Here is a 23,016-nt window from a genome sequence, read left to right as displayed (position 1 = left end):
AGATTTGGCATTAAATTCAGAGTACAGCACTTCACTATTGTCTATAAGATGCTTATTTACACCTGATTTGCTATAAATCTCACTCATTGGAATCATTTACACACAAACAAGCACTACAGAGTTGACTAACATCTTCATTCTTCTGAAATATTGGATTCAGAGCTGCATCTCCTGGATTCAGATTGCAGGACTACCGCCTGGGGAAAAGGCCGCAGCTAACTGGAGCTTATTGGCACATCATGATCTGCAAGCAAGACACAAAAGCAATGTTTTACACAAATAAAACTATCTGCCACTACTGTTAAAGTTTGAAAAAGGCCTGTAAACACTCATTTGAGGCATACACAACCTTTAATATAGTCATAAATGTGATAAATATGCAGAAAAGTTCATGAATTCAAAGATTTTCAGGACAAATTTAATAGAATATATAGTCTTTTGGACATTTTGCAATCAGTTTTTAACAACTCAAAGGTAAACCTCATCTTATTGAGTACCCAGATACATTTTGCAAGCATTCAAACCAGACATGCTTAGAATTTCTTCTTACTTGGAGATGGTATTCCTTTCTTGAAAATCCTTGCCGAGAGCCGGTATGGAAAACCACAGAGACCACAGTTTTACCAGCACTGGTTCTTGTCCTTGAAAATTCCTCTGTGGCTACAGCAACCAGGCTGGCTATTAAAATAAGCAATAAATTAGGGTTTTTAAAACATTTATACTGTATTAAGGTTGTGTTTTTTAATGCATTAAGGGAAAAGGCTCTATTCTTTATGAAAGCTGCTCACTTTTTATTTATTTTGCCTTGAGAAATGTCAAGTTTTTCAATGAATAAATTGAATAAATGAATGAATTAATGAATATATATGAATGATTGATAGAATGAATTAATGAATTAATGAAAGGTGGCATTATTTCTTTAAAATTGGGATCTCATTGTGTTGCTGTGATTGTTAAAGTATATGTTTTCTTGTCCATAAGCTGAAAATCATATGCACACTAAATAAAACATCATTCTGCATCCTATGTGCAGTAAGTTTTGTTTAATTGCTTATAGAATTTGCAATTATTGTAATGTTTGCTTAAAAGAGCAAACAAAATGTGTGAATAGATGCACAATACAGACCAAAGACTGATACAAGTCAGCAGTTTCATTAGAAAATAATATTATTATTAAAGCCACACCAGAAATGATTGACAACATGAAAGAAATTCATTTAGGAATGGAACAAACAGTCTCAATGGGCTTTTATGACCAAACTGTCTCACTTTGTACTTCAGTTTGGATACCATTTTCTAATATATTATATTGAAGTACTTACAAATTACAGCATGTTGGCAAACACCAAGTACAGCTTGGCCTCTGGTGGGCAGCTTGGTGGGGGGGGGGGGGTCTTCAACAGACAGTTCCTCCTGGGTCTGCTTCCTATGTTAAAAAAATCCCTCCATTTATACTTTGGAATTGAAAGTGAGGCTTTCATTCATTAGTTACCATCATTTGGAACTATTTCCAAACATTAAATTGAAAGTGAAAGTAGTTTTTTTTAAAAATGTCAAAAATATATAAGAAAATTATATATTATTAATTTATATTATGTAATATAAGATTTTCACATTTCATACTCAAACACCAATATTCTATGGCTAAGCACTGTCGACTGGCCAAATTTCAACCAGATAGCTGTATAAATTAAGAATTTATAACAATTTAAAATAGGCCACCCCTCCAAAAGCTTCCTCTATATCAGGCGTGAGACCACAGTTATTTTTACTATATGTTTCATATAGACACTAACCTGGCTTTTGACTTTATACACACCCCAATTGAAAAACAAGGACATGGCATCTCTAGAACAATTCAAGACACAAAATATAATCACAAGAAAACACCATGTTAACCATTGACCCGACTGTCAAAATTGAGTTCAAATACATAACCCTTCCGCCAGGGAGTCAATCGGCTACAAACAACTAATTTTCAGACTTCCACAAGCTATGATTTTTCCAATATTTACATTGAAAACTATCAATTTCTGCAATAGAGTGTCAACTTCAGTCAAGTTCTCTGCAAAAAGAACATTTTTTGCTTCTTTTTCATTCAATTTTAATAAAATATTGATACTTGAACACAAGCACTCTTTGTTTCTGTATTCACATCCGGATCTTGGTCAACGGGGGGCAGATAACTGTGGTCTTGAGCCTACAGGATAAATTTCTTGTCTCGACCAGTGTAATCGGTATCACATTCAAACGGGCCGTGAGACCATTCTTTAACTGGCTTTATAGTGGTGCTTTGGTGGCCATTATAAATGAGATAGAAATACAGTCGAGATAAGGCCACGACCAATGACTACATAATATAATTGAACCTTTCAGTATTGACTATATGGCGGAACCCCAAATTATGTAAAAGATTGCACGTAAAATGTATTGTTCTTTTGCCATTTGTCGTAATTGATTGTGAAATCTCCGTTTTAGATCATGTGATCAAAAACATAGAATATAAATCTCCGAAAACTGGTTAAATCCCAAATTGAACTGATAATTAATTGACCCTTGAATTGAGACCTTGTGAGTGCATGATGCTTCCTTGTGGCTGTATTACCTTCATGGTTGTGTATTTTCCAATTAATGGCTTCTCTTTACTATGCTAGGTTAATACAAATTATGGGGCATCGATGATCAATGGTGATATGGAGACAATGGCATCATACGAGGTAGCAGTTCCAAATGTTTTGCACGTTGTTTAATGTCTACTATCAATTTTGCTGTATATCAAGAGCATCTTTCGGCTCATTGCCGATATGTTATTATACTGTTATTAATACCTTTATCTAATAAAAAACAAGATAGCGATATTAATCACGCCTCTGTCTGAGGGATAATTGAAAGTAAATACACAATCTGCAGATGTCCGCCTTGTCAGATGCGAAGGGAAATTCCTCGCTGATTACCTGTTTGGAATATGCTGTCTGCAATACGTATCTATTTATTTCAAACGTATTTTCTTGATGTATTTAAATAGGGATGCAAACGAATGGCAAAATTGATATTCGAATATTCGGTAATTCTTTCGATCGAATATTCGATTACCGAAATACATATTTAAGAAGATATAGCAAACTATTATTATTATTATTCGCTAAAGTAATAGCCGATGCATTATAACACCACTTTGTCGTAGCCAGTACACGGTGCGGACCATGATTTCACAAAATGAGCTTTTGAAACTCTCAATTTTCAGGAAGACAAAAGCAATACATTATCAACAGACAAACAACAAAATCGAATTATTCAAAATTCCGCTGCCTTTATATTTGTAAACAATTTGAAATTAGATGGATTCCTAGTCAAATAGCGTTTTGCGCCAATGGAGGGTCTGTCCTCAAGAGATTGACTTCTAAATTGACTAAATATACCAGAAACGGGAACTAGTAAAATAATAAAACGAAAACATATGTGGATTTGATTCATGCACTGTACAACAATAGAGGAAATATATATTATAAAACGCTTTACTATACATCTACAATTTAAAGCACGAATATTGTATCGAAACATGGAAAACAGTTTTAAGCACATATATGTAACAACATAATTATAGCACATGGCATTCATATCATCACGGTGATTTACATAGCACAGTTTAATTTGCAACTTAGCCAACACATATGTGTTAAAGCCGATTCCAAGCCAGTTATTTTAAAGTAGGGGAACTTTTTATAGCACCCGGCGATATGTCCCTGATATATGACGAGTGTAAAGTGTATTATCATCAAATTCACACCTCTGGCATTTGGGGAAGTAAAAACAAGACAAACGAACTTTATAAACAACAGTGTAGGCAAAAGTTTTTTATTCTCTTTATTGTTTTTTTTTCGAATATCCGAATACCGATTTTGACCTTCGAATACCAAATATTTGATCGAATATTCGATTATTCGTTTGCATCCCTAATTTTAAATATCATTTAAATTTCAAGTATGTTCATATGATTTTTGAATAAGACGCTAACAATGTTATATATACGTATGGTCTTAGGTTTAATAACACGAGACTCACTAAACAAAAAATCCTAGTTGTGGATACAAGATTTCAATGACCATTCCAATAAGGTATTCCCATATTAAATCGTTATTTGAATGAGTGAGTGGTTTGTTTGTATCTGTTAATGTGGTGTTTATACGTTTGAGTCTCTAATTAATTGACTTGTCCCTGTATTTGTAAATGTATAATCATAATGGCAACTAAAAACCAACAGTCTAACCATGAACGATGAACTTGCTAAGAGGCATAAAAGCCTAACAGAGAGACACACAACATCACAATATGATAAAGGGATATCACAAATACATTAAAACATCATATCAGTATATTTTTGGGTAGCCCATATGAACGATCAGCGATACAGAAGCTCACTTGGGGTTAAAGTAGTTAATTATTACTTAACTATGACTGTCTCCTTAGAAGTTTGGGTTAAACATTCAGGAGATATCCTAAACTTAGCATACTGTATGGTTATTATGCATTTGAATCTATAAAAGAACAATGCCAGCGACAGAAACGAAGTATGATTGTATTTATTGATATAAAATTAATAAAGTAAGCCGAGCAAAAGATAAGTTTAGTTCCTTCGCAGTGTGTCACAAACAATATTAAAGTTGATGTTCGTATTTACCATTAGTAGAACGAATTTTCATGTAACGTTATTTTCTTGTAAAACTCCATACAGTATGTACCAAATAGGCAACAATTCACAAAGTTTAATCGTTGTATGAAATTTGGAAATGTACCACTGAATACTATTGGAGGAGATATAACGAGTTAACCTTGCTATATTAGGGAATGACTGCTTGCAGTTTGAACAAAATGTAGGACTGAAAACCACGTCCAGTATCAGGTCGACTAATAACATTTCAGGTTAAGCACTCTAAGCAATATCTCATCATGCAATAGAAATGCCTTTGTACATTCAGCTCATCCATAATAAACAATAACAAAAAAATCCAAAAAAAACCATTCACTTGTTTCCGATGCCGATGCCGATGATGCACCACTTTGACCAAAAGGAGGACTCGTAATATGCAGAAAAGAAAATTGACAAGTTACAAGCATGTGTTCCTGGATGGTTTAGTGCCGCAGATGAACGATTAGTTTTCAAAGGCAAACATCACTTGTTTTAAAGGCGATGATGAACGACATTGAAAGGAGAACATGTAATATACCGATTACAAATGGAGAAGTTCAACAGCATATGTGTGCATCATATGACTGCTTAGATAATTAGCGAAGAAATTGTTTTTAAATCGTTACAAAACATTTCACCTTAACATACGAAAGGCGAGCATGATATAAAAATAAGTAATTAGGCAACACAGGTTTTAACTTATTATCTTTAAAATAAATGAAGTTATGACATACCAAAAACCATTTTGACAATTGTTATACATGTTTGTAAGTCGAATGTTTTGAATAGAAAGATGATAAAACTTGACTGTGTACTTTTAATACTTGAAGCAGATTCAATTTTCCCTACAAAAAATAAAACGATAGCTTTTAACAATTACGTCATAGGGTCGAGTTTATCCTTAACCATAGAATTTGTTTTCAGTATTTGCGGAAACGTTCTTCGTATCTATGCACTTCGAGGTAATATGTGGCTAGTAAATTTCTTGAACACTGAAGGTTAGTTGAACACGTGGTGAAAACGATATAAAATGCATTATTGTCATATCTATATATACCTGAATATGTTCTTTTATTATCACGATTAATTTAATTGTCGATACGGTCGATGTTAATACGTACATTACGAACGTGAAACAAAGTTTTTGGCATGAATGCACTTTATCATTTAACTTTTCAGTTTTATGGAGGCATCATAAGTTGCCAATGATTGATAAACAACAATCCATTATGTCTGAATAAGATACCAATTAACGGATGTTTACATGTTTTCGGGGCCAGTCGAGGACCTAAAGTTAAGAACATACTCAAACATTTACATGTAGGGTCATTTCCTGGCGCCAAACAAAACAAGAAACACAAACTGACATTATGGTGGTGGTTGGGGAGGCGGTGTTTGATAAATCAGGTTTGATTGACCCCGATTATATATATGGCTAATTATTTTTAAATATTATTGGATACCACCGCGGAAATTCGAACTAGTCATTAAGCGTTTGAATACTTTATGCCGAAAAAAACATTTCCTGTCTTTTTGTTCGATCACTTACATTCTAGCAACAAACAGCCTCGTGGAAACAGGTTTTCTAGAAGTTCGTAATATCGTGAAATGAAAATAATCATACAGTTGTCGTTTTATTCAGAAGATTAGACTAAAATGGCATAAAATTTGAAAAACATAGGTCTGATGTTCAGCTCATGTCCTTAATTAGTAAAAAGAAACTAGGGCAACTGCAGGCACACGTTGCCGTTTTTATTTTCTTTCTATTACCTAAATCCTCAACTGCTCTTTATGTTCAATCACAGATATTCTTAGGGGTTAAATGAAATTAATGTATATTAATATAATAGACATCCTCACACATGATATGTTTATGGTATTGATTAAGCGTATGAGGTTTTATCTTTGGAGGAGAAATATGTAAAACCTTTACCTCAAACAAAACATGTACCAATTCATATAAATAGACAGTGCAAAACAACAGGATGTAAAATGATGTAATATTGTTCAAGTGCACTAGATATATAGAGGATATTTTTGGATAGAAAAAACGGCCCATCCTATCAAAGTCAAAAGTCGTAGTATTTTCGATATCGCAAGTGGTAAATAACTTAGCCAGAAGCATCCTTCGCCATAGTAACTGTGCTTAAATCGTTGCCAAATCATCAACAGTAAAAGACAACAACGCACAGGCCTTAAAGAACCAAGCTCAGCAGAAGTTAGCTACCATAAAAGGCCCATACATAGCATAAGTATTGTGACCATAAGCAAGAATAAAATCAAACCGGATTTGCACGTTGTAAACACTGCTGATGTATCCGAAGTATAGTGATATTGTTCTCTATGATATAAGAGCATATCTTTCATACTAAAATAACTCTAAGTATGCACATGCCTTTAAACGTCGAAAAGCTCTTGAAAATTTTAGAATAATAACATTTAAGATTAATTTACCTTTTATTCTAAAATCATTTCAAAGTATGCACATGCCTTCAAACGTCAATACACTCATGGAAATCTAAGAAGAAGAATTGCATTTTAAGGTATATATACCATTGTAGTCTTAATCTAAGATAATGTTACATTGCAAAATTCATATGTCAATTTATGAACGTCAACCATAACATCTTCTGTAGAATACAATGTATTGCCTTTTTTTAAATGGTAATTTTGTTACGTTTTTCTGGTTGAGACAATAAAACGCCACTTAACAAAGGTTGCACGTGTGATGTAACTTTCAAAGTGTTTCTGACATCACATCCTCATTGGTTAGATGTTTATTAGAATTATGGCCATTTTATATGTCATTCTCAAAATACACAACAAAAACTCCAAAACTTAATAAGAGGATATCTAGGGCCCTAACTACAAACTGCAACAATTGCAATGTTGGGTGCGGTTGTAGTGCAGAAACTTGGAGATAATAATTCCAGATCGGTCAAAGTATTTGATATTCTTTAATCGGTTCCAAGTTCCAGAATTATTGTCATTTCTTGTTTAAGGGTGCGTTATTTCTGGCAACGACATGAGCTTTATTAGATATCAATACACATATTATTTTTGGTTATGTTTTTTGAGTTACAGCGGACCTCATCAAGAGCACTATGACGATTCAGAAAGGATATGCTTATCATGATAGTTTTAGGTTTTTGTACATTGTTTCCTTTATCTAATTTTGATGTTTACAGCGGCTGCCATTGAAGCCGACGACACCAAACGCTCATAGCTTTGTTTCTATTTACAGTCGATGAAGAACAGACGGAGACGATCCAGCCAGACGAGAAAAGTCACAATTTGTGGGTTCTCCCAAACATATCTATATCTATTGGTAAATAACAATTTTCTTTCAAGTATACACTCAACCTGCGTACTTGCATGCAAAGAAATGAGCACAATTTTATATTTATATTTTCCCCGTTTTACAGCCAAGGAGATCGAAAGGGCGGTGACGATTGATCTGGAGGTGGAAGAGTTCTCAATGTAATTAATTGATGTCCTGCGAACATACACACCAATATGTATACGTCTGTGTTTTACTTTAAAAATATTTCTCTTGTGTTACAGCTGATGATATCGAGCGAACGGTGACAATCCAGCTGGATGGGGAGGAGTTTACCATGGAATTTTTAGACGCCTTGCCCTGGGACGTACGTATTCACTTATTATACTTACTGGTCACACATGATATCCAAGCTAAGCAAAGATGATTAGTTCTTAAATTGGCGTTTCATTACATATAGAAACATTGGCCAGTTCAGTTACTAAATAATTAATGTTGTGATTATGTGATACGTTTTTCCGTTGCCGAAATAAAACCTATGTAATAAGATATAATCTAGTCCTCTAGTCAGCCAATTGTAAAAAATAAAACTGGTTAAGTTTTTAGTTTGGCCAAAGTAAGGCGAAATGTTCATTGATTGGTCAATTCTTAGCAAAAAACGACTGTTGACCAATTAGCATTTGCAAACTTATTAAAAGATAACCTGCGGATGAGCCATCCAGCTTTTAAAAAATGGAACCAAATAGACAGGCCGACAGACAGAAAGATAGACGTATTGGTTAATGTGACCTGTACAATGTACATCGTCAACAAATATTAACGAATATTAATTTTCGTCTAGTACGTAACCAAAGGTGCTATCAACTGTGTACTTTCAGGACGAGGTCGATCACGACATTGACGTAACAGCGGACGCGTACGTTGTGGTATACTCAGTTATTGATCGAGTGACGTTTGACGCGGCGGTACAGAGCCTCTACAAGCTCCGTCACGGCCTCGGCACTGACCGACCCATCATCCTCGTCGGTAACAAGATTGACCTTGTCCGGAAACGCAAGGTTAAAAAAGAAGGTAATATTGTTTTCCAATGTTCTTTTATTTGTATTTGTTCGTAGAATTACTTTCTTGTGTAGAAAGTGTTTCAAAAAAATGACCCGTCTAGGAAAAAGAGTAGATGACGGTTTGCCCAACTATTAGTTTGCCTTTCTCCGCCTCGTTGTCCTACCCGACATGTTACCATAGAAATTCAAACTGAATACGAAAATGGTCCGGAATAAATAAACAACAACATTGATAGATAGATAAGCAAATCATTTTATTTTGCATCTTAAATTTGATCTTTTGAAGTAAAAACAACAACTCATTGTTGCCTTCCATTGTCACAAGTCTAAATGAGTACGCAAATATAATAGTATTCATGATGAAAACCGGTTGTTCCAACGTCATATAGGTGTTTGCTGTCTTGTTTAACCAACATAAATTGACAGTTAAAACATTAATATGGTAGTTATGTTAAATAAAAATATAATTGGAAACACACTTATCTCTTTAACCATTTCTCGGAATGAACTTCATTTGAACGTCAATTAATCAATACCTATTTTCAAACAAACACTTTCTGTTTTTCATCGTAGGTAAATTGTACAGGTGTGTTACTACTATGTGAAGACGCAATCAATTATACACGTATAAGAACATGCAGTTTTCTATTGGAGCTTCTGTTTTCAATGAATAGTAACCCAAGTCATAGTGGCCAACGTGGTCAAATTGAAATGACTACTATTTTTTTCACTGCAGCATCTATCACCGGCAGAGAATCATTATACTTCGAAATAAACAACTAAATCAAAATATCACAATCCACAACCTCTTTTTTGGAAATACCAATACAAACCGATTATGTTCACAGATTCAAATCCATCACAAAGAGATTTGTTTTTTGCGAAGCCTAGTTTGAATTCCCTTGATACCGAGAAAGGACGAGTACTACCATTGATAACTAATATTATTTTTATTTCGTCGTTCATACCAACTAAGATGGTCTTAAGATTTATTCTCGTTTCCTACTTATCTATTTAACAATATCGAAACCGAGGCAATTACCTTTTCTAATGTATCATTATAAACATAAGCTTAAATATTTACAATAAGAATGACACTAAATTATTAGATTTCTGCAATGCCATTTTCAATTTTGTTAAAATTAAAATTTTACTTTAACGATATGTACTGCATCATTTTAGAAAAGGAGAGAGGTAATACGATTTTCAGTCAGCTTACCCACCAACTAAACGATTTTGTTTCAATGTATTGTTATGAAATAAATAGTGCATAAACTAATGGCAAATAAAAATATAAATGCAATCCTTTGTTTCAGACGTGAACTCCATCTCCAGGACGTACGACTGTCTCCAGTTGGAGACGTCGGCCGCCCTCAACCACCACGTGGACGAACTGCTGGTCGCCATAGTTAAGCAGATCCGCCACAAGCTCAACCCGGACGTTCACCCGTCCCCCGAGGGGTACACCGAGCCTGAGATGCGAAAACGCGACTCAAAGGGCGCCACGGGCTTCTTTGTCAGGCTTTATCGGCGATTAAGCCGGAAGGGCCGGCCGAAGGGAAAATGAGGTGGATCTGTTATCAAACGGAGTTGATTAAATGTGATGTAGAATTAATATTTACTTGTGAACTGTGCCCTTTCTGATGGAATATCCATTATGTGATCGTTTAAGTTCAATCAATATAACTGTGCTTACTATATTCATACATTTTCGTGTCGCCATTACCATGTTTGTGATCTGTGAGACGTCTGTGCTGGAAGTGTATACAAGGCCTGTTGTGGAATTGTCCAATATTCAACAAAAAGTGCGCTCATCAGCGTCACGTGTTCCCGTCCGCTGCTTATGATCGCCCATATATGTTTATTACTATGATTATATAATATGCGTTTTTTTTTGTGTTAAGGACTGTAAAGCGACTTGAAACAAAACCTGTGCTCTGCCGTTTATGGCGACGATAGTACGAAAGGAACAAAATTTACAACACTATGGACGTGTTTTAACCTTCAATCAGATCTAATACTTCAAAACCAGTACTTGTAAAGTGTAAAAAATAATTCGTTTATCGTAATTATTCGTTTATCGTTTCGTAAGCCTATAATAGATACTTCCCATAACGACACAATAATGTTAATGCAGGTGCTTCCATTTGAAGATAATGAATAAATAAAGAACATCGATGAACTTTGTCTCCCTACATGTATGATCATTGTACAAATTAATATATATTATGGTCATCTTTTAACGCTTGCCAAACTCGATCTGACCTCATATGAATTGCACAAATATTTGCATTTAAATGCTGGAAGAAAAGGTGACGCTCATTTTGGCCTCGTCAGCAGTGTGTTAATTGTTGACAGTTTACTGGATCTTATTGTTGAAGTATAACATCGGACTTATGCACAATTATTGTACCAGGTGATACACGTATAGAAAAGAGTTATATAATAACAGTTTCCTTTATATAATGACAGGTGTGGGTCCCGAACCTCTGACTGGCGGATTACTTATAATACGTGCTTTTTATTGTAATATCATATGGATATGTTAATCTTAAACAAACTACAATCTTGCCATTTACAAAAATGACACCGAAAGAAGCATTATTCACTTATATTTACGGCGAGCGGTTCCCGATTAAAAATGCAGTTCTACGCAAAGCTTGTTTCATGAACAGGTGATGCCCAATTTATATTCGTTTCTCGTTTTGCCTTGGAATGAAGGAACTTCTTGTACCGAAATGCACTGAATACCTGCATTTGCACTCAACACTTGATAAACATGCGCATTTTTAATAGTTAAGTGCATGTAACCTTCTCTTTTATAATTACATCTTTGTAAATGATCTTTACTGATGCAGGCTATAGTCGAAACCCGTGATACACACTCTGTTAACACTGCACAGGTATCGGGGGTAATCGACCGGCAAGGCTTTGTTAAAAGTATGAATGTTCGTCAGTAAATAAGGTTTATCCAATTCTGGCAGTTTTGGCGAGACTCCCCTGTTGTGGATATATTCATGACTGTTAAAAAATTGTCGCTACGGCGTAAATTGAGTTATTTTTCTGAACCTAAATACGAGCTGAGGAAATATCATTATTCAATGTATTAGCTGAAATACAGTATCCTTCAGATTTTCAGCTGATTACATTATATCCCAATATCTTTCTTACATACTCAGTTTACCTTGATGTAAATGGATATAATTATCCAAGGAGTTTCCGTCCACAGCAAATTAACACGTTAGCCGCTGCACAATATCAATTAGGAACTAACTATGGAGTGATTCTACAGAACTCTCCTTTCCTATAGTAAATGTTCTGTTTGTGTAATCGCCTGAGTCATTATTATATTGATGCCTTATCGTCAGCATTGTATACATGTTCTATGGCTGCTTTATATAACTGTTGAATCTTAAATGTTGTACTGGCTCAAAGTATTGCCGTCAATATCCATCCGTTTTACCTTTTCTTGCATTCTGTATAGTATTTAATACATCTATCTGTCCGTTGTCTGTTTTGTTGGTTTGGTCGTACAACCGACGTGCAATTGGCCATCGCCATCGTGCCACTATGACAAAAGCTTCAATCGGACGAGTTTTGCGTCAACTACAGGAATGTTTGAAATGGATATATGTATTTCTAGAATGTTATGATTTATATACAATGTCAGACCATTATTTATTAAACATTTAAACAAATTACTTAGCCTATTACAAATCTGACCTTAAGAGTCAAACAAACCGTACTACGCTATGATACCAATTGTACTTGGAAAAGTAAAGAGACAAAAAAATCGTTCTGGAAATTTGGCCGGTACTATGCAATTGTTTTGCCAACCATTATTTGTCAACATACCCATCTTTGTTTTAAATTAAAAATGTTGACATATTTCAATTCGTACAACGGAATTGGCCATATCATGATTTTTGTTTGCATGTGTACGAACTTTGATGTGATGGCTGTTACCTCCAATTTTAATTTATCGGGAAGGTTAAATACGTATTTACAGATATAAACTCAGTAGCAAAACTTTTAAACACAAACACGGTTTAATGGCACTGGGTAAACGCCAAAGACATAGAACACAAAAATAAAAAAATCACAAACAAGAAACATGGAAGAGCAGCACACAACTCCACAAACAGCACAGTGCATACAGTTTTTAATAACCTTTGCATGTATTTATATGTAAACAAAATAGTTTGACTGTTAATGGAATGCGATTCATCATACCGAGCATTGCAGCAATTAATCAGCGAAAAGCTCTCTAAACAACAAAATGCATCCATAACTTACAACACAACACGAAGGACAACGCGTTATATCACATTTAATAGTCAATGATATCATAGCCTAGAAGTTTCTTGTATTTATAAAATTATTTATCTCCTTCTTTTTTAAACAATTAGTAATTAAAACGTTGAAAAAATCACTCAAAAATGTTTTGGCTAATCTGAAACCGAAGAAAGAATGGCAAGGTGCCGTTAAATAGTTTCTTAAGTAATTTCCTACTTTAAGTCGATTCTAAAAATTGTCATAGTCAAATTAAAAGCAATGCATCAGTGTTCTTATATTAAACTATGTTGTTTTTTTCCAATAAGATCAGCTTAAAATAATATTTTTATTTTGCAAATCATATGAAGAAAGATATACTAAAATTAGGAAAGTGAGCGTTAGCTAGGAAATGACTTAAAAAGAATTACAAAAACCGACCTAAGACTATTCCTGACTTTACGGGTCATCCACCTTGTATATCCTAGTGTCCGTAATATAACTTCTAGTATCTCAATACACAAGTCTACTAATGGTCCCCACCGCCACCACCATCGTTAATGTCAGTGTGGAATGTTTCGTATTTATTTCTTCGCACGGTGCCAGGGTTTTATTTTGATAAAAAAACTTTGAGAACGTTCTCGTCGAAAGATCTATGACCGATCATTTACATTCTGTAATTTGATTTATTTAGACATAATGGACGCTTGTTTTTCAAACAGTGCAAGGTTATGCTTGATTTGAGCTGGTGTAGTACATTATATGTACATTATTATCATTATGACATGCAATTCAAGGTAAAGCTCGATTCATACGCAGGTGATTTACAGTTCATATTCCTTCCCCGTATGTTTTGTTTTTGAGTCAAGAGACTGTTTGCACCATAGAAAAGCTGTACATCTACATTATTATGCACTCAATAATTATGGATATACATGTGCTTCTGATACAGCTATAACGATTAAAGACAATATAATAAATGTAGACATAAGTGTGATTATAACATCATTGCTAATTATCTTAATAAGAACTATTGTTCTGATGCAGGACATAGTCGATACCCAAGGTTTACATTCCGACTACATGTTCAAGGCATGGGAATGAATACATTTTAATACAAGGAATTTATAAAAAAATGTTTTTGTGAAGCTGATGAAGACGTTTCGATCGGATATAATGAGACAAGCACGTCGATTTATTTAGATCTTTCTTTTCAGAACACGAGTGCCAGTTCCATTTATCAGATTATCAGTTGATTACTTTTTATCCCTGCCTTTTTTTATAATATGCTAATTTCACATTGATGTAAAAAATTAACATATATAATTTTCAATGACGTTATGAATGCGAGAAAATACTTCTAACTGAATAGCATAAAAAACCAAAGTTTTGAACATCGGAATGAAATTAGGCGAAGCATTTTTAGCTTAGTACATTAGTAACATTTTTATGTAATCAATACATTGTATGGATTTGATAATAAATTTTGGACACAGGGTGAGAATAATATTCGTTGACCCTCGTCTACTGGACTTGTTTCTGTAGATATTCATATGAATATGGCTTTGAGATCACTTAAGATTACGATGGTATTGTCCCATTATGTTCTCAATAAGTTTATCAATATGTAACTAATGCAATCCCCTGGAGTTCCATTCTCCACCTAGGACAGTCACGTTTGCAATACTGAGACATTCGGATATCACGTGTACGTCTTCTCTATCTGTTTGTCACTCTTGTGGCTGATCCTAAACTTGATGTTAGATGCCGAACGTATTTTTCACATCATTTTAAAGAGGTATCAATATTTTGCAATCTTAAATAATTAATATTGTGTTTAATTCAACTGACAAGTTTTAATTAAGCAAAGTTTCCGACTATATTGTATAATTACCACTAAACCTCCGATATGTGGGCAGTTAAACGAAGGCTTCAGAGTTTGTTTGACGAATGAGTATGGAAAGACCGGTCGAGAAATACGTCGTATTTATTCTATGGTTAGAAAAACGATTTATCATGGTGACAGTTAGCTTCGTTCCAATACTGGAACTTCTTCGTAGAATATAAATTGTAAGATCTTGTCTGAGTATAATTCCATGCGTAGTATGGTAATAAGATAATGGGTTTTGGTACAGTAAAGAACCAGGCAAAACGTTCTAGAACAGATAATATTATACAACATAACAGATTCATGTTAATATAAACAGAAACTGATAAATGATAACATCATTGAACGTATGAACTCTCTTAATGCTACAAAGCAAGCCTGTGTTACCATCCAGACTTTGATATTTTTGAAAAAAGAAATATACTGTTATATGTTTGTAATTGATTGACAGGCAACGTTATTTATGATCTTCCAATGACGCACGATATATATACATACTCTTAAATCTAGCCGTTCAGGATAGGTGTTCTCTCCAGTTAGTTAGCCTTTTGATGTTGTCTGTGTATTGTTTTGTTGTTGTGCTTTATTGTTTTGTTCTTTTTGTATTTTTTTGTATTTTTGTGTGTTTTTTAGGGCTTTCATAGATGCAAAAATATAAGAAATGTCGGTAATGCATTATTACATCATTCTTATTCCTTAGAGATGTTTTTGTCCTAGATTTCAGATTTGTTTACATAAGATCAAGGTCATGACACAAATACAATTAAAGTTTGATTTTGATTGATCTCGAAGTTGTCGATTAATGACGTACGATACATCATTGAACCGTTTGAGCGTTTAGTTATATAGTATTTTAGGTCTCCGCTTGCCTGAAGTTGATTTTATTGTGATGCCGCAATTTAAACTTTTTGACTTTGAGATGGCATTAGTGTTTTACCGGTAGCAATGGGAGGGAATAGATTATGCACGCAATCCAGTACTGTGTGGGCGGTTGAATTATGCAGATGCATCATCATATCGCCCTGTAACCCAAAATGATCGCAATATTTTGATATATACAGAAGTTCTTACATCAAAAAACGTAGATACATACCTTATTCTCCTGAGCATGATTGCATCGGTTTGTTAACATTGTATTGTTTCATGGAACATATATTCCTTCTTTAGAAATTCCTTTTGGTGATAATTCAACATATTTAAAGAATAGTGAAAAACACTGTTAAAATAGGGTTCAAACAAATCATTTTATGAATATATATAGTCGTTGTTGCACACATGCATCTACTATCATTTACTATCGGTATTTAAAATAAAGATCTACACTATGTAACAATCTGTATTTACCTTTAAGTAGTCGATTAGTAATCAGGCTATAGCCTTATTTCTAAAGCAATGCAATCCATTATATGAAGTAGTGATGTAATTAAAAAGCAAATAGCTTTGTAATCAAGAGGTTGTTGTCAACGTAATGTACTTTATTTATTATGTATATGAAATATAATTAAACTTGTACATGTGTACTATAGTAAATACAACAAGATAATGAAGATTTTTGTTATTTAATCCTAAATCGTTTTTGACAATCGTATTAGGAAATAGTGTCTGATGCAGGACCGTCGGCACTCATGATACACATTCCGGTAACACTGCACAAGTTCTTTGGGCTAGTCAACTGGCAAAGTGTCGTTATTGTGTGCATGCTATTTGTTTTGGTGAGTTTAAGCATGTGAAACGCAAATGAACAAAAATGTAGACATCGTATAGCATGTTGGATAACTTACAAACTCCCGAACATCTCAAACAAATTAGTAAAATGACGAGAATAGATGCAACTTAATCCTCCATCTTAATTGCAGCAGCATAATCATTGCATTTTTAGAAAGGAAGTGGATAATGTGATTAGGTAATAATTAACAGAAACATATGTAGTTAGATATTACACACTAAACGATGACAAATCTCAATTATTTTGAGAACACAGCAAAAGCCTAGTTTCCGTTTATCGTGTATTAAGAGTTTACATTACGAAACACAAAATGCTTATCTTCCCTTTGTACTCTAACATATATTAACTTTCTATGAGAAGATCTGTGTTAGTGGTAACGGTATTTGCATACATTGGCAAACACCAGGTAGGATTGTGATTTTTGGATACACGTTTTTTTTTTATCTTTGATCTATCAAAATATCCATTAGGGAAGATCATTATAAAGTTTTGGCCACAAGAGTGATCTATTTATAGTAGAGTGCGATACAATCACAGCCTCTGATATCTCCAAGATTGGCAGCTACGTCTGCGATATCAAGAGATTCACATTGGTGATTAAATGAAGACATTCTAGCATACATTATGGCCTAATTGTCTATACGAAAGCCATAACAATTACGCAGACTTTCTTTATAACTTCTATGAGAATTTGACAACTTGTCGGAATATTTGGTTGGCATATAAACAAAGGTAGAATAATAAAAAAAACTGCAAGGTTAGGGTCACTATACAAAATACATTTACTTTTTTGGTATTTTGATGATTGGTTTTACAAAAAGATGCTACCACGGATTATTTATACTTTGTAATATTACAGATTTTGAAAACTTTTGCCTGCTATATGGTATAAAATGGGTCGCATGTAAATCTTTAAGTTGTTTAACATAAATTCATGCGTATTATGCTTCCAAACTTATAGACTTAATGCACTAATGTGTTATGACTGAAATGCAAAAATGATAAACAAATCTGAACAAAACTTTCTGAAAATCAATCAGTGAGTGAGTGATTTTAACAAATGACGTCGAAATATTGAACATAAGTTGTATTCACATTTCTGTAGACCTTCAAAACTGCCAAAAATAATAATTGCAAACAGATGCTGCAGAAATAACACCTATATATTGTTGTTTTGTTCAAACTTGATGCTATCATGAACAATAATAAATACTATTTTACATCAGCAAAACAACACGCCCAACTGCAAATTGAAAAAAAACACATAAAATATAACGTTATAAAAGTGTCCTGTGCTTAATATGCTAACATGTTAAACGGAACTGTACTTTTGATGTACTTTCCAACGGTTATGTATTAAACCCGATACTTTTCTCGCCCAACCCGGAAAAAATTGCCCCTTACAGTGTATCTATCTTCTTTTAATTTAAAGAAGAAAATATCATTAGAATAGTACGGTGTAGTATGGTGGGATAGATCCTGAATTTCTGTATCTATACTATTTTTTGGTCTTTAGTCTGAAATGCACATTGCATTAATTCCGATAACGCTTATCCGAAAGTGAAGGATTAAGAAGAACGTCCTACGTTTTCACACATGCGGTTAAAAAGGAAGTGAATGATTTTAAGTCCAACTCTTCGACAAGGTAAGAACAAGGACTACTCATGTCTCTTGTACACTAATAAAAACTGACATTTCCAATTACAGCACCCTCTCCACATCAACATTTGCCATCAATGTACTGAGATCTCAATCAATTTATCGCCCATACTTATAATAAAAGGAACCATGCCACACAGAGTTCACAGTTGTTCCAGGTAAATAATAAAAGCAAGTTTTGAGATAAAATGAAATAGCTGAAAATCAACAAAATGGATTTCAATGAGCATATTATACATGTTCTTGTCGATGTATATAATGTGCATTTCACAGCTGCGATAAAATATTTCTAGTACAGAAGTTTCTAGATCTAGCCCACCAAACTACACGGAACTATTTAATAAATGTGCTTGTTTAGATTAATTGTATGGGTCAACTGTTTCCGGTTTGGATGAGAAAAATATAGGCTTCGTCGTAATAGTTGTTAGAATCCAATCTACAATTTCAGCCAATGGAATTTTAGATAGGCAATCATCAGAAGTTAACTTAATAATTTTAACTTTCGTGGATGTTTAAAGGTCCGTCTACTGTCACTAATCCGATACACACTCCTTGCGTCAAATTGATAAAGTTTGACATTCAAAGATTGTCTGAGATATGCTTACTTTCCCGTATTAGTTAACTAGTTCTATGTCATGAGCGTTGGCATATTTGAAGTGACATTTGTTGTTTCTATAAAACGTGCAATGAATATCAAGAAATTTAATGTGAACATAAAAACACTGCAAGTTTTAGTAGATATATCTTTGTCATTCCATTTAAATTTTAAATATTATGATTTAATTGGAAGGTTGTGGAAGCTTCAAGAAAACATTCATTTCAACGAAGAAATTGTATCTTCAGTTGATATTGGTACTTGCAGAGTTTATATATTTTGTATATAATAATCTGCAAGAAGTGTTTTCATTGGTCTAATAACAACGGTTTCTTTTTTTTATATACACACATGACCTACTTACTATTCGCCTTCAGTTTATCCACAAAGCCTTATGGCTGTAGAAAAACACATAGTCGCACCAGGAGTCATTTATATCCTATCTACAGGATAAATTTCTTGTCTCGACCAGTGTCATCAAGATACCGGTATCACTGTCAAACAGAACGTGAGACCATTCTTTAACTGTGTTTATAGTGGTGCTTTGGTGGCCATTATTAAATGGAGATTGAAATACAGTCGAGATGAGGCCATGATCTATCACTACATAACATGATATTAACCTTTCAGTATTGACTATATGGCGGAATCCATATATATATGTAAAATATACCATGTAAAATGTATTGTCTCCCTTGTGTCTATATTACCTTCATGGTTGTGTATGTATACAGATAATGGGGCATCGATGATCAATGGTGATATTGAGACAATGGCATCATGGGAAATAGCAGTTCCTAATGCCTTGCACGTTGTATTATGTCTACTATCAATTTTATTGTATATTAAGAGCATCTCTCGGCTCATTGCCGATATGTTATTATACTGTTATTAATACCTTTATCTGATGAAAAACAAGATAGCGATATTAATCACACCTCTGTCTGATGGATAATTGAAAGTAAATACACATCCTGAAGATGTCCGCCTTTTCAGGTTCGAAGGGAAATTCCTCGCGGATTACCTGTTTGGCATATGCTGTCTACAATACGTATCTATTTATTTCAAACGTATTTTCTTGATGTATTTTAAATCTCATTAAATTTCAAGTGTGTTCATATGATCTATGAATAAGACGCTAACAATGGTATATATACGTACCGTCTTAGGTAAGATAACACGGGGCTCATGAAACAAGAAATCCTAGTGGATACAAGACTTCAATGACCGTTCCAATTAGGTATTCCCACAATATATCGTTATTTAAATGATTGAGTGGTTTGTTTGTATCTGTGAATGTGGTGTTTATACGTCTGAGTCTCTAGTTAATTGACTTGTCCATGTGTTTTAAGTGTATTATTATAATGGCAACTAAAAACCAACAGTCTAACAATGAACGATGAACTCAACCAGACACACAGCATCACAATATGATAGAAGACATACACATTAAAACATCATGTCAGTATATTTTTGGATACTGCATATTAACGGTCAGCGATACATGATCTCACTTGGGGTTGAAGTAGTTATTATTACTTAACTATGACTGTCTACTTGGTAGTTCCGGGCATATCCACAATGTAGCAAACTCTATTGTTATAATATGAACAATGCCAGTGCTAAACGAAGTATGATTGTCTTTAATGATATCAAATGAATAAAGTAAGCCGAACAAAAGGTAAGTTTAGTTCCTTCTCAAACAATAGTAAAGTGTTTGTTCGTATTTACCATAAGTAGAAATAACTTTCATGTAACGTTAATTTCTTGTAAAATTATATACATTCTATACCAAATAGGCAACAATTCACGAAGTTTAATCGCGGGACGTGATGAAATTTGGAAATGTACCACTACATTCTATTTGAGGAGTTACAACGAGTTAACCTTGTTGTATAAGGAAAGAACTGCTTGCAGTTTTAATAAAATGTATGACTGTAAACCACGTCCAGTATCAGGTCGATTAGTAACATTTAAGGTTAAGCACTCTAAGCAATATTTAATCATGCAATATAAATGCTTTTGTACGTTCCGCTCATCCAAAAAACAACAACAATAACAAAAAAAAAACACAAAAAAAACATTCACTTGTTTCCGATGCCGATTATGCACCACTTTGACAAAAAAATGTACACGTTATATGTAGAAAAGAAAATTGACAAGTTCCAAGCTTGTGTTCCTGGATGGTTTTGTGCCGCAGATAAACGCTTAGTTTTCAAAGGCAAACGTCATTTGTTTTAAAGGCGATGATGAACGACATTGAAAAGAGAACATATATAATACCGATTACATATGGAGAAGTTGAACAGCATGTGTGTGCCTCATATGACGGCTTTGATTATTAGCGAAGAACACTTTTTTAATCGTTACAAAACATTTCACCTTAACATACGAAAAGGCGAGCATGATATAAAATAAGTATTTAGGCAACAAAGGTATTAACTTATTATCTTTAAAATAAATGTTATGACATACGAAAAAAACATTTTGACAGTTGTTATACATGTTTTTAAGTCGAATGTTCTGATAAGAAAGATGATAATACCTGACTGTGTGATTTTAATACTTGAAGCAGATTTAATTTGCCTTACGAAAAATAAAACGATTACGTCGTAGGGTCGAGTTTTATCCTTAACTATATAAAAAAAAAATAGTATTTGCGAAAACGTTTTTTTGTATTTATGCACTTCGAGGTAATATGTGGCTATTAAATTTCTTGAGCACTAAAGGTTAATTGTCATATCTATATATACCTGAAAATGTGTTGTTTTTATAACGATTAACTTAAGTGTCGATACGGTCGATGTTAATATGTACATCACGAATAAAAGTTTTTGCCAGGAATGCATTTCATCATTTAACTCTTCAGATTTATGGAGGCATCACGAGTTCCAACGATTAATAAACAACAGCCCATTATGTCTGAATAAGATACCAATTAACGGATGTCTACATGTTTTCGGGGCCAGAACATACTCAAACATTTACATGTTAGGTCATTGCCTGGAGCCAAACAAAACTAGAAACACAAACTGACATTATGGTGGTGGTTGGGGAGCGGTGTTGAATAAATCAGGTTTGATTGACCCCGGTTATATATATATGGCTAATTATTTTTATTTCTTATTGGATACCACCGCGGAAATTCGAACTAGTCATTAAGTGGTTAGATACTTTTTGCCAAAAAGATATTTTCTGTCTTTTTTCCGATCACTAACAATCTAGCATGACAAACAGCCTCGTGGAAATAGGTTTTCATAATATTATGAAATGAATATATCATGTAGTTGTCTTTTTATTCAGAAGATAAGATTAGTATCAAGATGCATTTGCAAAGAATGTACTTAATTTATGGCATCAAATCCGAATAACAAAGGTCTGATGTGCAGCTCATGTCCCTAATTAGTAAAAAGAAACCAAGGCAGCTGCATGATCACATTGCCGTTAGCATTTCTTTCTGTTACCTTAATCCTCAACTGCTCTTTATGTTCAATCACAGATATTCTTAGGGCTTAAATGAGATTAATGTATTTTAATACAATAGACATCCTCACACATGGTATATTCATGGTGTTGATTCAGCGTATGAGGTTTTATTTTTGAAAGAGCAATATGTATTACCTTAACCTCCAACAAAAAAAACCCTTATCAATTCATATAAATAGGCAATGTGAAACAATATGATGTTAATAAATGATGCAATATTGTTTAAGTGGACTAGATACATAGAGGCATTTTGCATAGAAACCTCTGGATACCGAGCTGTTTGTGTTAACAAACCTCTTCGTATAATGTCAGTGCATCTGAACTATTCAACTGTATCAATTCCAATCAGATGGTGTAAAACG

At 33.8% G+C, this 23,016-nt stretch overlaps 1 protein-coding gene across 2 annotated transcripts in view; it reads left to right on the top strand.

Moving 5' to 3' along the window:
* LOC128245090 (uncharacterized) overlaps positions 1 to 11,206 on the top strand; it is a 39,827-nt gene extending 28,621 nt beyond the window's left edge. The window contains exons 2-5 of one of the 2 annotated variants that reach the window (XM_052963305.1): positions 7,932 to 8,015; positions 8,252 to 8,334; positions 8,846 to 9,038; positions 10,345 to 11,206. In XM_052963305.1, the coding sequence (XP_052819265.1) occupies positions 7,932 to 8,015; positions 8,252 to 8,334; positions 8,846 to 9,038; positions 10,345 to 10,595 (611 nt within the window). In that variant the 3' untranslated portion in view covers positions 10,596 to 11,206. The remainder of the gene's footprint in view (positions 1 to 7,931; positions 8,016 to 8,251; positions 8,335 to 8,845; positions 9,039 to 10,344) is intronic. The other variant, XM_052963306.1, reaches the window with a different exon arrangement.
* Positions 11,207 to 23,016: the final 11,810 nt, after the last annotated feature.

Source organism: Mya arenaria, chromosome 8, assembly GCF_026914265.1.
Source record: "Mya arenaria isolate MELC-2E11 chromosome 8, ASM2691426v1".
In the NCBI taxonomy this organism is placed as follows: Eukaryota; Metazoa; Mollusca; class Bivalvia; order Myida; family Myidae; genus Mya; species Mya arenaria.
This window is presented reverse-complemented; position numbering and strand designations above follow the sequence as displayed.